Genomic DNA, 16595 nt, shown 5'->3' with positions numbered 1-16595 from the left:
TCTTACAGTATTGCTTCTCCCCTATCCTGCATTATTGTCTTTTTTGTGTTTAGTTGATTTTTTTTGTAGTGAAATGTTTAAGTTCCTTTCTCATTTCCTTTTGTGTATATTCTATAAGTATTTTCTTTATGGTCACCACGGGGATTACATTTAACATTTTAAAGATACAATACTCTAATCTGAATTTATAGCAGCTTACCTTCAATTACATACAGAAACTGGTCCTTCACAGCTGCAGCCTTTTGGTTATTGACGTCACAAAATTACATCTTTATACATTGTGTGTCCCAAAACATAAGCTACTAATTCCTTGAAATGTATTAGCCTCTTAAAGTATATATAAAACAAGATTTTGAGTTGCATACCAAAGTTACAGTAATACCAGCTTTTATACTAGTAATTGTATTTTTTCCTTTAGATGTGTTAGTCACTTAAATCATGTAGAAAACAAAAAGTACAGTTTGAAACCATTGTTACAATAATACTAGCTCTTTTTTTCAAGTCAAGTAGTTATTTCAATCTAGTTTGCAGAGGGCGTATCTCAGTGGCCCATGTGGGGATCGAACTGACAACCTTGGTGTTAATGAGCACTGCGTTCTAACCAATGAGCTAACTGGCTGCCCCCAATACTAGCTCTTATAACTGCCCATGTATTTACCTTTATTGAGATCTTCATTTCTCCCCCATGGTTTCGAGTTACTGCCCCCATGTCCTTTCATTTCATCTTGCAAGACTCCCTTGAGCGTTCCTTGCAGGGCATGTCTAATGGTCACGAACACGCTCAGCTTTTGTTTATCTGGGAATGTTTTAATTTCTCCTTAAGTTTTGAAGGTCAGTTCTGCTGTTTTGTTTTTCTTTCAGCACCTTGAATATATTGACATACTGTCTTCTGGTCTCCAAAGTTTCTGATGAGAAATCTGCTAATGATCTGATTGAGGGTCCCTTGCATGGAACAATTTGCTTCTCTCCTGCTGCTTTCAAGATTCTCTTTTTGTCTTTGACTTCAAAAGTTTGATTATAATGTGCCTTGCTGTGGGTTTTTTATTGTAAATATGTTTTTGTTTGTTTGTTTGTTTTTGTTTTAAGATTTTATTGGTGAATCAGGGAAGGGGAACAGACAAGTTGCTGTCATTTTTTTGTTCTTCAGTCTAGTTGTGGAGGACGTTGCTTCACTGGCCCACGTTGGTATTATCGTTGCGCTTTTCCCGGGTGAGGCAGTCACTCGCCGGCCATTGGAGGGCCACCCATGGCGGCTTACAGCAGTTCATGCTGGCTGCTGGCCGCTCACGGTAACTTACGGCAGGCCACTGCAACAGGGGCTGCAGCCTGCGCTGTCACTGGCAACTCACAACAGCCCAGCTCCAGGTCGAGCTGTTGTTCACCGTCTTAGCTGTAGAGGGCAGTGTCACTGGCCCTCATATGTGGGATCCGAACCGGGGCCCTACTGCTCAGACCTGGCGCTCCCAAGCCAACTCTTAACCAATGCGCTACTCAGCCAGCCCTAAATATGTTTTTTTAATGTATTCTATTTAAGTATAGTTGGTATACAATATTATGTTAGTTTCAGGTGTATAACATAGTGATTCAACGTTTATATACCTTACAATGTGATCATCACACTAAGTTTAGTAATCATCCATCACTGTGCAAACTATCACAGTGTTTTTGACTATATTCCCCTTCACCTTTTCACCCATCCCTCTTCCCCCTCTCTTCTGGCAACCGTCACTTTGATCTCTGTTTCCATGAGTCTGTTTGTTTTGCTTTGTTCATTTGTTTTGTTTTTTTAGATTCCTCATATAAGTAAAACCATACAGTATTTGTCTTTCTTTGTTAATATTATTAAAATGAACATACTACCCAAAGTAACCTACAGATTCAATGCAATCCCTATCAAAATACCCATGGCTTTCTTCTCAGAACTAGAATAATCCTAAAATTTATATGGAATTGGTGTGGGGTTTTTTGTTTTCATCTTACTTGGAGATCATTGAGTTTCTTGGATGCTCGCATTCAGGTCTTTCATCAGATTTGGGACGTTTTCAGCCGTTATTTTGTTACTCATTGGCGTTTCTGGGTTGCTGGCTACTCCAGCTCTAAGGCTGGGAGTAGGAGGCAAAAAGAAGACACAGGATGCATACTAAGTCATGCTGCCCTTCTGCTCTGAGGTCCCTCTGCAGTTAGCTTTCCTTCCATCTTTTAGAGCCTCTTATGTATATTTTGTATATAATACCCAGGGTTTTAATTGTACTTAGTGGGAGGCATAGGAAAAGTACTTCAGCTCCCTAGCAGTGGAAGTCTCAAGATAGTTTTATGTCTGCATATATATTCTTTGATGCGTTGATTAAATGTTGATTTTAAATATGATCTTTACCTAGATAAAAACCAAGAAAAAACATCTGAAAACAAAGAAGGAAAGAAATTCTAACATAGCAAGCCTTCGAAATGCCAGACAAGAGCAAGAGGTAAATAGTCATTGATCTGGTGGTTAACAGCTTTTGCAAAAATGATTGCAGGAGAATGGCGAGTGATTCCCTCTTACACGTCTTATACCCCAATTTTTTCCTCAGGAAAAATTTCCCTCATGTTATTTACTGTTCACAAAAACACAAAAGAACCGTGACAGGTGAGAGGTGGGTCTTAGTAAGGAGTGCTATATTTAAATATCACTTATTAGCTTACCTTACTCGGAAAAGTATTTGAGGCATCTTACAAAGATGCATCCAGGATAGCAAGAAGAAGTAAATTAAAACTAAGAAAAGTGAAATGGAAATACAAAAATATAACATAGCCAGTGCTGGCAGATCAGCCTCCACCATACCAGTAGGAGGACCTCTGCAAACTTACTTGTTCATTAGCAAGAGTTGGTGAAAATTATGTAAGGAAAAAAAAAAAACATTTAAATTGTCTGTAAATGGTCCTAAGGGCATATAGGAAATGAATAAAACATATATTCATGAAAATCTATTACAGCTGGTAAAAAAACAAACAAGAAAACAGTGGAGGCCTGTGGTATGAGTCAGGACTCCCCCCTACCTTCCTCCTCCCAGCTCGGTGATACTAGATCCCACTCCAGAGTAGTGCCACCAAGAACACAGGGCCTGGTCTCCCCACAGACACCAGTTGGAGGGCTATCTTCCCAGAGGGGCAGGGCATCATATTTCTTATCCTGCCTCCAGCTGTTGCTGAAGCTACATTTCATGTGCGTGCAGACCCCATTCAGGATACTTTATTGCTGAGAAAATTTGGGGCTCTAATAATCCTTGCCTTGGCTTGTCAAGTGGTGGTTCTATACTGAGAGAGGCCAGTAGAGAAGACCTCAGACAACTCCCTCGTTCCACCTACAGCTCAGCTCCTAAAGTGGGGTATCACTGAAAGGATAATGCTATTGTGCCCACCTTCAGCTCCACAGACACTCAGGTCAGAAATTTTGCCTTGGGGAAGAACCAAATAAAACAGATAGCTCCTAATCTCTTCCCACAAGAAGTGAATTTACAGCAGATCATGGAGAAATTCAAGTTTAAGGGCCTTCTCAAAAACAGTAGATGTGTGGTAAAAGGCCATTGTGAGGAGATTGGTAGATTCAGTGGAAATACAGGCTAAACCGTAGGCTGGCTAGTTTGCCAGAGAGAACTGGGTAGAGACAGCTGGGAGGAACAAATCTCAGACACCATCTCAGGAACTATCCCTTCGAAGGAGCCCACGTTTGATTAGATAAAGTCTGTTGAACAATTGATGCCCAGAGTATTGTTGAAAACAGTAAAGCTGAATGTCAGAGATTTGTGGAACTTAATAATTGGGTGTGATCATGGGAAGAGACAGCCGTGCCCAAACCCCTGCCCAGGGTGAATGTGAGCATACCAAAAGTGAGCACCCCTGGGGAGCAAACTCAGAGGCTTAACAGTGCAGGGGATAAGAAAGGGGGCTTCACTAAAATAATCCAGCCACTAAAGAAGCAATGTAAGTCCCAGAAGTGTGATACAAGGGATTAGGGGAGGAAGATGATACCAAGAGTTCAATAGAATTGTCTAGTTAGCAAATAAGCCTGACAGACACAGATGAAGCACAATTAAAGTGATATCCCTAGTTGATGGGGTCCAAACAATCCACCTTTGGATCCAATCAATCAATATTTAAGCCTCTGTTACCTGCAGAAAACCCAGAAGCTGGAGAAGACCTGAGTATCAGACTCAGATTAGATTTCTACTCAAATGTTCAAATAAAAAAATGTCAGAAGCTGTTTTACAAATATTTCCTGTGTTAATAATAGTGATCAGGCACCAGTGGGGAATGTAGTTAGCAGTAACAAGTTCGTTCAGCACATACTGAACACCAAATTCACTGTCTTCTGCCAAATGTGGACTGAATTAACAAAGTCTTGATTTCCCAAGGACTTTTGGAATTATTTTTCTCTGCCTCCCTGAATTCTATTTTTCAACTTTTTATTTTGAAATAATTATAGATTCACTTTTGTAATTGACATTGGTACAATCCAGACCTTACTCAAAATCTATCTGATTTTGTCCTGTGTGCTCTTTCTTAACTCTGAACTTCTTTACAAGCTACAAGAAAATATTTTTCATCTTTTTAATATAAGCACAGTTTTGTCATTGCTTATGCATTCTCATACAATTTTATATATTTTCACCCATTTCAGACTCTTATCTTCCTACATCTTTACTTTTTTCATTTTAGTAAGTGAGATTATCAACTACATTTTTCGTCTCTCATCATAAATAAGTTCTCTATGAAGTGAAAAAATTTTAAACTCCCTTCCATGCCCAAATAGAACATCAGTATTTTCTTCTACTCATTGCTATAGGAGAAAAGTCGTGTTGTGAAAGGTATTAGAAGGTTCTTATTTAAGAGATTATTTTATCCATTCTAAACCTATGAGGATAAAATGAGAAATGTTGAAAACTACCATCAATCATATAGGAAATACACCTCATTTTCATGTTCATAACATAGTATTGCTTTTCTTCTGGTTCTGTGTTCCATTAGGTTTGTGATAAAGAACATTTAATGCAAAGACACAAAGAATCAAATTCTGAAGTGAAAGGTAATGTACTGCTTCCACCCTTTCATGAGCAATAAATTCATTTACTCAACAAACTTTTTGATGTGCCACAACTTAGGTCACCACTGTGCTTTGTGCTTGGGGATGTTAAGAAGTGACACCATCTCTTTTCCCTAGGAGCTCACCTTTTAATAGGGGGAGACAAACAAGTAAACAAGGTGGTTTTTACAACCTATGTTTTCATTTAAAGTTGCAGTACACTATTAACTTCTCGACATGTTCATAAATGGTGGCAAAGTATTCCATTGTCTTAATAAACCTTAATTTCTTTGGCCACCCCCATTGTTAAACTTTTATTTACATTTTTCTATTATAAACAACAATAAAGACCTTATAACTCCCCATTTGTGTATACTCTTATTTATTTATAATAGATTCTTAGAAAGGAATTGCTGACCCAAAGGGCATGAACATTTTTTAGAGTTTTGCTATAAATGGCAAAAATGCAACCAAAATTCGTAAGATTTAACAACTGTTTGTATTAATTGAGCTAAACTGCTTACATATTATCTGCTAGCATTTTTCATTTAGAAAAAGATAAAAATATGACATGTAAGAGTCAAGGGATTGTTTCCATGCTGGTAATGATCTTTTACCACCTTTTCTAGATACAAGGCCAAATGTATCAGATGATTATGTACTTGATTATGACGGAAGACAGCTCCCTAATCAACATTTGGGTGAGTGACACGGGAATGAAGACTGCAATGAGTAGTCACCTATCATCTGTGTATGAGCTATTTAATAATATGTGTGCATGCAAGATCTACATATAAGAAACTCGAAGGTTAGCTTCAAATTGGATAGACAACAATTCACCTTCCCAGAAATTATGAATCTCGAATCTTTATTTTTCTTTATAGCTCTAGAAGTATATAGAGGAAGCCAGTAGATACTCATCATATATCAATTTGCTTTCTCGTAAATTTGCCCAGCCCAAAAAGGAAATATTCATCTGATTGTCTAATCTCTTCATTCCCATCTCACTGAATCTTAAAACAGAGAGAAACCTCGAGAGTACTCTACTCTCACCTCCTACTCATTACAGGATCCAGGCTTATCCAACCTTTAACTGACTACACTCTGTTGACAAGTAGTTAATCAAATTGCAATACAGTCCATTCCATTGCTAGAGAGCTGTAGCATTGAGAAAGTTCTTTTTATGTTGAGTTAAAAACACGTGTCCCGGTAAATTGCATCCACCACTTTAATAACACAAAACATAGAGTGAAGGAACCTTGAAGGTGAACATTTCTGACTGACTCATTTCCCCTAATTCTCCTTGAAATAATGAGAATAAATGTAATGCTTCTGCCACACGATAGATCATAAGTATTTTTTTAAAACAGCCATTTCCCTGAAACTTGCCTTCCATTTCTTTCAGCTGTCCCTAATACAGCAAGATCCAAGTCCCTCTACCATCTTATTTTACTCTTTTCTATCACTATTCAAGCTTGAATGAAATTGAACACAGTATTGCAAATGTCATCTAACGATTATACAATACGTCATCATTCTCATTTGCTTCTTTCTAAATACTAGATTTTCATTAATGCAGTCTAAGATCTTATTCTTTAAAAATTATCCTAAGATATCAACATAATGGGTTAACATATACTCAAATCTATAAAGTATTATTCTCGTAGTGCAGCTGCTGTTATGTCTCCTCCCTTCTCTACTTCAATTTTGTTTTGGTATTTTGGTTCAATGTACGGCTCCTTAAATTTATTCCTGTGAAATGAAGTCCCTTAGATTCAGCCTTTCTTTCATGAACTCTTGATCTTGATTATGGTCACACTGTTGTACTATATACATGTGTATATACACACATATTTGTGTGTATACATATACATGCATGTACATACCTATCTATACATACATTTGATTTCTTGTCAAAGCTTCAGACTCTTATATTTGACTATCTACTATACATCTTCACGTAGATGTCCCATGTATCCACATTCAAATTCATCTAATTCTATGCTAAATGTCATCGCTCCTGTATTCTCTGAAACTTTGGTAGCAGTACTATCTCCATAACCACCCAAGCTAGAAATCTGATAGTTCTTCTTTTTTTGTGTTTTCACTCCCACCCCTCATATCCAGTCATCCACTGAAATCGAGCTGATTTGACCTCATAATCCCTGTTTCTCCATGTTAACTACCATCATTCTTTTCAGACTCTTATTGCCTACTTACAAGGAGTATTACAGATTTCTAACTGGTCTCTTAGCCACCAATATTATCACCCTAATTCTACCTGATAAAAGCGATCTATCAAAACACAAATCTGATTAGGTAACACCACCAACCCAAAGCCTTTCAGTAATTCCCAGTTTCCTAACAGTGGTTGAAATGATCACACCCCTAAGACTTAACACAGTATTTTTTAGCCTTTCTCTTTGAAATTTTTTTAACTTTTACTTTTGAAGTAATTTCAAGAATAATTTCAAAGAACTGTATCTATCTACTATCTATATTCTCCCCCAATACATTTTTTTGTAGATGTCATGCTCTTTTATCCCTAAGAAAATACTTTCCAAGAACAGTCTCTTAACATTAAAATCAGGAAATTCAATTTTGATACAATACTATTTTCTATCATACTATCGTTAAATTTTGCCAAATGTACCAACAATGTCCTTTAGAGCAAAACTTCTCCCTGATTCAAGATCATGAATTGCATTTAATTGCCATATTCCTTTATTCTCTTTTAATTTGCAACAGCTGCTCAGCCTTTCATCATTCACAATACTGGCATTTTTGAAGATTATGGACCAGATTTCTTATAGAATGTCTGGTTTTAAATTTTTAGTGTACACAAGAATGACTTGAGGAGCTCATGAAAGCACCAGCTTCTGATTCTGAGTTGGTCTTTCTTGTCAACCCCTGGTTCTGCGTTTCTTATCAGGTACCTCAGATAATTCTGCTATTGGTCATCTGCAGACCATGCTTTGCAACTCACCACTTTGGGGGCTATAGTGAGAGGTGATGGGAGGCCCAGCATTTGGGGCCATCCAACCCTTATTCATCCTGAGTAGCTTTCTGTACAACTTTATTTTCAATAATGGTCTGTTACTTTAAAAAAAAAAATTTTTTTTACGACTACTGCAGTATAGAAACCAAGTTCTCTAATGTGACGTACGAGACTGCAGTGAACTGACCTCTAGCAACTCTCCAGCTTTCTTTCTTGCTTTCCTCTTAACACCTTAGTAAAGATGATCTTCCTGTAGCCTCAAAATACATCAGCCTTGGAGCCGGCCGAGTAGCTCAGTCAGTTAAGAGCACGAGCTCTGAGCAACAGGGTCACCGGTTCGATTCCCACATGGGCCAGTGAGCTGTGCCTGAGCTGAGCTGTCGCTGAGCTACGAACAGGTGGCAGGATGGCTTAGCTGGGAGAGCACATGCTCCTAACAACAAGGTTGCCAGTTCGACTCCTGCATGGGATGGTGGACTGCGCCCCGCCCCACAACTAAGATTGAACATGGCACCTTGAGCTGAGCGGCCGCGAGCTGCCGACAGGCGGCCTGGTGGTGACTGAACTTGGAGCTGAGCTAGCTGCGCCCTCCACAACCAAGATTGAAGGACAACAACTTGGCTGTTTCCCTTCCCCAATTCCCCAACACTGTTCCCTTTCCCCCATTCCCCAATACATTCTTTAAAAAAAAAAAAAAGAAAGAAAAACATCAGCCTTCTCACGTCCTTGCATTTGCCTATGGCGTCTTCTCTGCCTGAAATGTAATCCTCCCTTTCTTCAACTAGATTAGCTACTCATTTAAGGAGTAGGTATCAAAGTTTAATAAGACTCATATACAGTTCATTACAGTAAGAGTGAGATAGATTGAGGGATAATGATATTCAGAAATTGCTCTCATTACTCAGAGGGGGATCGAATCCAGCCTGGACACCTCAGAGAAAGTTTTCTTGAAAGAATTGATCCTTAAATGATGATGGAATCTTAACTGACAAGTTAGGCCCTTAACAAGGAGAAGAGAGTCAATTCCTTGAATTCTTAAAAGATTGTTCTCAATGGTTTTGTGATCTTATACACACATTCTTTCCTTACTTAACATGTTATATGTCTGGGACTATAGATAATTCATTCACAGCCTTTTGACTTCTGTAATCTCTTACTAATGTTTATTCTACCCTTCACCCCCTTTCTAGTCAGAAGAAAACTCTTTTTGATGGAAAAGACAGAAGCAGCTTAAGAGCTGAGGGATTCTGCTGTTTGTCACCCATCGGTATTTTTAAATAATCCCAGCAGAACAAATCTAAACATTCTTTCTTCATATCTTAGTTCATTTGATATTTTAACGTTACTGAGACTATTGTTCTGTGTTTCGGCCACTCTCTTATATTCAGTCTTTGTTACAAAATCTCCTTTCTGTCTTTGTTCACATTCTTTTAAAAATCTGATGTTCATCCGCTTCCCAGAGGTCTCAAGTTATACTATTCAATGATTATGCTAGATATGGAGGAAAACAGAAAATAAAACTGTTTCTCTAAAACTGTTCGGTGATCTTTGAAGAGGCCATAAGGAGTATAGAACAGGATGAATTAACTGTGCCTCAGTTGTTCGGTATTCTGTTCAGATTATGACAAAAACTCACACAGTGGAAAAAATTACATTCTGGGGTAAATCAGACCGACTCAGATTTCAAAAATATGTCACCAGAAAGTTTGGGCAGCAAGTTAAACAACACTAAAAACTTTATTTGAAATCCACCTTCAATTTAAGTTCAGATTATCTGTGTGCTTTAGCGAAATGACAAAAGTTGAGAACCATCTGATTTCACTCATGTGGGATATAAAACTTAAAGCAACAGATGAACAAGACAAACAAAAATTCATAGACACAGACAACAGTATAGTGGTTACCAGAGGGAAGGGGGTGGGTGGGGGGAGGAGGTAGAAAAAGGTGAAAGGGGATCAAATATACGATGACGGAAGGAGATGTGACTTTGGGTGGTGAGCCCACAATGCAACATATAGATGATGTATTATAGAGTTACAGACTTGAAACCTATATAATTTTATTAACCAATATCATCCCAATACATTTAATAAAATTTTAAAAAAGGAAAGATGCAAAGGGCCTGAATGCCAAAAAGGTAGACTACTAAAACGAGTCTTTAGATACAAAGTGGGTGGACATTTTTGCAGAGCTGGAAAGTAATTCCCTACAAGTCTAGACACCTGCCATTCCCGGGTCAGAGTCCTTTGTTGACAGGATATCTAACTTGATATCGCTGTGTTGGACGGCCACCAGGGATCCGTGTCGTGTCGTGTGGGTGTGCAAAGAGGAGATCTGCAAGTCAAACAGAACTTGATTTTGATTGTGTTCTGTTTTTTACCAGTCCATAAAGATAAGAAGGCTGCAGGCAGCTCCGAGAGTATTACTGGGAAAGGAAACACAGCGCAAAAACACAGCACTTTATCACGAGACATAAAGTACATGTCCTGATAAGTTTTATCAAATAGGGGTAATATCTATTTAGTTGCCCCACTGTGTTTACATTCCACTTTGAAAAGGTCTTATATTTATCTGGCTCAAGATAACAAAATAATATGGGTTATAAAATTTAAATGTCCAATGAAGAGGAAAGACACAAATATACTGTTATATTATTCTCCCATACTGTTTATTTAATTTGTTCTGTTAATCACTACTGATTACCACTGTTAACTAGTCCTTTTGTTTGGCTTAAAAGCATTTATATATCATAAAAGCAAATACCGAAGAATATGTAATTTTAAATAAACACCTATTTTATATTTTATGTGAAAATCGTAATACGTTTGTGTATAATTATTTGTTACACGTTATACTATTTTTTTGGTCTGGTATGGTTGTGTCCTGGGTTGGCTCACTAAAAAGTTAGTCACCCTACTATGCACATAGGTATCCTTCATAGGCCTAACATAACATACCAGGGGTGCCAAAAAAATGTACACAAGTGGAAACTTTGGTCAACGTGGCTCAAGCAGTAGTTCACTGTAATCAGAAGTGCCTGGGCACTGAGAGTAACCACTTTGAGCACCTCTTGTAATTGCAGAAGTCAAACGGGACTTGTATTCATCTTTTGTTATCGGCATATATTGAGTATTACAATTTTGATACAGTTTTCCTTTCTTAAAATGTGTATATGTTTTTTTGGCACCCTCTGTATATTCAGTTCTGAATTGTTTGACAATTATTGGATAGGTATTTCTACTGTTTGCTATTCTGTTAAAAGAATTTAGTTAAAAGGCTTCCAGGGGTGATATTTACTAACACATTTCATATGTCAGAATGAGACAATGGCACATTAATTAAAGATAAGCTCAATGAAGCTAGTCGTTAAATATATGAATAAGGTAATTATCGAGAACGTAAAAAAGTATGTTTTGTTAATCTTAAAAATCTGGGTTCAGAAATTTTATGATATATTCTCTTTTTTAGAGAAAATACCTGGACAAGCCCCTCCTTGGCTTCTGAAAAGATGCTTGAGGTAGGAGAACTACTACCTTACTCCTTTCCCTCTGTCTTAAAGATTTTTGAGTTTGAATTAAAGCAACAGGTAAAAGTGACTTTTTTTTATAACAATTGTTAATCGGGTATCTCCTTCTATTCTACATAGTATCTGTGACGAGGTTAGTTTTATATATAGGAGTGCCCATATGATAGGTTTAAAAAGCTCCAAGGTAAGGCCAGCTGAGTGGCTCAGTTGGTTAAGAGCTCGCTCAAGAGTTTGAGCTCTGAACAACAGCGGTTCGAGTCCTGGCCTGAGCTAGCTGCCACTGAGCTGCCAACAGGTGGCAGGATGGCTCAGCTAAAAAAAAAAACCAAAAAAACACACAGAAAAACTCTGAGGTGTCAATATCCCCAAACTATCCCCAATGGATGCCTTAAAATCTACAGTCAGACATTTACGCCTATACCTTTATCTCACTGCATTATCTGAGCTTCTCGATCTAAAAAGAAATATTTCTGGCATACGATAATTATTTAGCACTTTAGAGTGCATGACTATCAAATGTTTTGCTATCTGTAATAGCAATCGGAGCGTTGGTCACATAGGCATAATACTACTACCTAAAAACTGGAAAAGGAATAGCAAGAGAAGTAGGGATAACATGGATGAACTTTATAGTTGTGTCACAACCGGTAATTACTATATCACTAGCTCCCTTGGCAAGTTGCCCTGTCGTAAGGAATAATATTAACCACCTGAACCATGGACAGATAAGTCTTTGAGAACAGACTGAATTTGTACAACAGAGAAACGTGGTATGCCCGTTCTTCCTTCCTGGGCCTCCATTCTAAGAACTTGGTCTCTGCACACTACAATGGGTTCTCTTGAAATACATAGAATCTTCTGCCCCCAAAACATAAAAAACTAGGTAAGACATCATCTTGGGCATACCTGTACTCAGATCTAGAATTGATTTCAACTAAGGCTTAATTTTTGTCAAGATGTTACTTATCACCTGTATGGAAAGAAATCAAATGCTATATGAAGATAAGAGACAGTACTAGAAAAAATACTGAGGTTAGAAGATGTGAATTCTAGACCTGCCCCTCCCTCTTATTAGCTTTTGGATCTAGAGCAAATAGCTTAACCTTTCTAATTCCCTACCGTTCCTTATCTTCCCTCGCTGATGTGAGATGGCCATAACATTGGCCTTCCTGTTTCTATCACAGGACTGGTGAGAGCCCTCATAGGCTAATATGTGTCAGAATACTTTGCGTGCTGTGAAGTGCAAATATACAAATACACTATACAAATATAATATAGTACTACTACATTCCTCTTGATTAGATAGTTCACTGTTGACATTGAAATCAGAGCAGCCATAATAATTTCTTTCAGCTCCCAAAGTGTGATTCAGAAGCTTGGCAAAGACCAACCAAGACATTTTTCAGAAGCTGATAAGAGACCAATCCTGGGACTAATTCAGCCCGCCAGCACTGAGTTGTATGGAAACTGCTTCAAAGTAACGTCCTTGAAGTGTGCGATGAGCGAACAAACTCCCAATTGGACTGAGAAGACAAGGATACCAACAGAAGGTTTTTCGATTTTTGGGGGTTTTTTACGGTTTAGGATTTTAATAAATACAAAGGTGGCTTTCACTGTATCATCATCAATACATGCTTCTGATACGTCAAGTGAGATGGATTTACTATTGGATTTTACAACATGGAGGTTTTGTTGGGGATCTTGGTCAGAGAAATGTCAGTACAGTATTGCCCCCATATTCCTGGTTTCCTTTTCCAGTTTCAGTCAACTGTAGTCCTAAAATATTAAATGGAACATTTCCAGAAATAACAATTCTGAATAGTGTGATGAAATCTCACACTGTCTCCCTCTGTCCTGCCCAGGACATGAATCATCTGTTTGTCCAGTTTGTCCATTTATATGTGCTCTTCGCCCGTTATTCACTTAGTAGCCTTCCCAGTTATCAGATCAGTTATCAGAGAGAGAGAGAGAGAGACAGAGAGAGGGAGGGAGGGAGAGAGAGAGAGAGAGAGAGAGAGACCACATTCACATAGCTTTTATTATAGCATTTGTTATGTTTTATTTTATTATTAGTTAGTGTTAGTCTTTTACCCTACCTGATATATAAATTAAACTTTGTCATAGGTATGTATGCAGAGGAAAAAACATAATATATACGGAGCTTGGTACTATCCCCAGTTTCAGGCATCCACTTGGGTCTTGGTATCATCCGTGGATAAGGGGGATGTAGTATAGAATGATCGAGGTACAAATCTACTTAAAGTGTATTTTGAAGTATTGGGTTGTCGGAAAAGTCATGACGCATTTTTGCAACGAAAAACAGATAAAAAATACGTCATGACTTTTCCGACAACCCAATAGGATGAGAGAAGTTGGAGACAGGTAGTATTCATGGAATTTCGCTGCAAAGGGAGATTTTTTTTTTTAAACATTCCCCACTGCTTTTACCACATGCTTAATTTAAAAATTGTTTCTTAATCTTATTCAGTCTTTCCTGAGCTGAGTCTCATTTCTTCTTGATTACATTATCTTATACACATATGTCCTAGTGAATCTTTATGACCTACTAATAAACATTCTACAATTCCATTTTTTACTGAAGTAAATCATTTCAGAGTGAGCTCTATTTTTTTTCTTAGGCATGGCTTCCTTTCTTTATAATATATGCATTTAGGGCTATAACTTTTCCTCTAAAATGTCTTATCTTCATTATCACTGAATTCCTTACAGAAAGAAGTCTGTCCTTTTTCATTCTTGAATTTACCAAGTAGGAAATGAGATGAATTCTGCCTGAGATGAGTGAAAGGTCCAGTCAGGCTTCTTAAGTTCTGGATGAGTTTATAGTTATTGTTGAGCTATAGTACAAATACTGAGGTTCAGCTGAGGAGAGTAGAGGAGTAAATTCATCATAAATCCTGGGAGATAGTTTTGCATCTATGTCATTTTTCTTTTGGCGTTGGGTGAACACAAACTTATTTTTCAAAATAGTTTGCAAAATAGTTTTCAAATTGTTTTGCAGTACCCAGTTTTGTAGTCAGCCACACCCGGAAGTCATGGCATCCACACCTGCATTCCATGCCTCACTTAGTAAACTGACATCACCCAGTATCTAAGGAACAACCCAAGACATAGCCTGATCTTTTGCGTCTCTGTTTTTCATATCCAATAATGAGAAGCTCTATCCATTCTACTCCCGACGATTCTCTTGACTGCTTCTCTTCTTTACACTGCTGTTCTTTTTGCTCAGACTCTCTTTCTGCCTCCCTTGAATTGCAGCGTTAACCTCCTAACTTGTCCCTCTGCCCCAAGTCCCACTGTTCTTCAGCCCGTCATTCTCCAGGCTGCCAGCATGATCTTTCAAAAAGATGCAGATCTGATTATATCACTTCCTTGCGTACAGTCTTCAATGGCTCCCTAATAACTCGATTCAAATATCAGTAAACATCTACCCATCAGAAATCATTCCTATTTCAGAAAATTTCTCAAAAGTATTATTATTACAAACATGGCCTCTCGGTTGGAACCCTTTTTTCACTCCTACCTGATATTCTAGTCATTCTAAACCATACTTGTGATTTCCTGAATGTGCCATGTTAGTCCCACTACCTAGATTATGACCCTATTTTTTTTTTCACTTAGACCAGTGGTTTTCAACCTGTGGGTCGCGACCCCTTTGGGGGTCGAACGACCCTTTCACAGGGGTCACCTAAGACCATCGGAAAACAAAAAGATACTTACATTACGATTCATAACAGTAGCAAAATTATAGTTATAGAGTAGCAACAAAAATAATTTTATGGTTGGGGGTCACCACAACATGAGGAACTGTATTTATGGGTCGCTGCAATAGGAAGGTTGAGAACCGCTGACTTAGACGATTTGTACTTATTCACCAAGACTCAGGTTAATGAGGAATTAGGAAGCTTTTATTATCCATCCCTAAGTATGGCTTGAGGTCTCCCTTCTGCAATCCTATAGTAAGTACCTGCCTTATCTCCATGCTCAGACATTCTCGGTGATGCTTTACTTTTCTCTCTAGTCCTAACTGTTAGCCTATTAAAGGTCAAGGGCTATATTTTTCATTCCTATTTACCAAACCAAACATAACGCCAGATACATAATAATCCTTCAGTGAAGGTTTGTTGAATGGCCTGGGAATGGTGTGTCAAGAAATTGCAGAAAGTTCATTTCATTTGCCAGTATTGTCAGACTGCTACGTAATCACCCCACACCCTCATTCATTATCTTTCAAGTCCAGCTTCGTTCAGTAAGTACTTAAGTCTCCTGTTTCCTTTCTCTTGAACAATGGCCAGTTCCTTTTTAAAAAAAGAAAAAGAAAAAGAAATAAACAGCTGTGTTGTAGAAATTTCAAACATAAACAAAAGTAGAGAAAATAGAATAATGAACCCACAGGTGCTCATCACCCACCATTAATAGTTATCAGCATCCTGCATTTCTCTTTTCATCTATATTCCCACCCCCCTTTTTTTTGCTAAAGTATTTAAAGCAAATTCAGCAAATCATATCATTTTGTCCATAAATATGATAGTTCAATGTGTATCTCTTAATTAGATAAACATTTTTTTCCAAAGGATAATGTAGCTCTTGCTTTTATTCTACGCGTATTCTACTTTTTCTTATGCTGTCTATATACCAATTCAGGCATTATAATTATTGGGTCGTCGGGAGAGTCATGATGTATTTTTCTATGTTTTTCAATGCAAAAAATGCGTCACGACTTTCCCGACGACCCAATAGAAGCACTCCTGCCACATCCTTTAAGATGTCTGCTATTCTTCCTTCAGGCTTTACTCAGGTTTTTTTGTTTGTTTGTTTGTTTGTTTACCCCTCTCTCTTCCTATGTATATTGATATTTTAAATTGTGTTCAAATGCACATAACATAAAATTTACCATCTTATCTATTTTTAAGTATAAAGTTCAGTGTTACGTACCTTCATATTGTTGTGTACACAATCTCCAGAACTCGTTTCATCTTGCAAAACTGAAACTC

At 37.8% G+C, this 16595-nt stretch overlaps 1 protein-coding gene across 1 annotated transcript in view; it reads left to right on the top strand.

The window, feature by feature from the left end:
* AGBL3 (AGBL carboxypeptidase 3) overlaps window positions 1-16595 on the top strand; it is a 42669-nt gene that overhangs the window by 20417 nt on the left and 5657 nt on the right. Inside the window, exons 12-16 of the mRNA XM_019654785.1 lie at window positions 2379-2465; window positions 5005-5062; window positions 5689-5760; window positions 11526-11574; window positions 12937-13133. Of these exons, the coding sequence (XP_019510330.1) occupies window positions 2379-2465; window positions 5005-5062; window positions 5689-5760; window positions 11526-11574; window positions 12937-13133 (463 nt within the window). The remainder of the gene's footprint in view (window positions 1-2378; window positions 2466-5004; window positions 5063-5688; window positions 5761-11525; window positions 11575-12936; window positions 13134-16595) is intronic.

Source organism: Hipposideros armiger, unplaced genomic scaffold (assembly GCF_001890085.2).
Source record: "Hipposideros armiger isolate ML-2016 unplaced genomic scaffold, ASM189008v1 scaffold_231, whole genome shotgun sequence".
Taxonomy (NCBI): domain Eukaryota; kingdom Metazoa; phylum Chordata; class Mammalia; order Chiroptera; family Hipposideridae; genus Hipposideros; species Hipposideros armiger.
Note: the sequence above shows the minus strand (reverse complement) of the source record. Positions and strands in the feature narration are given on the sequence as shown.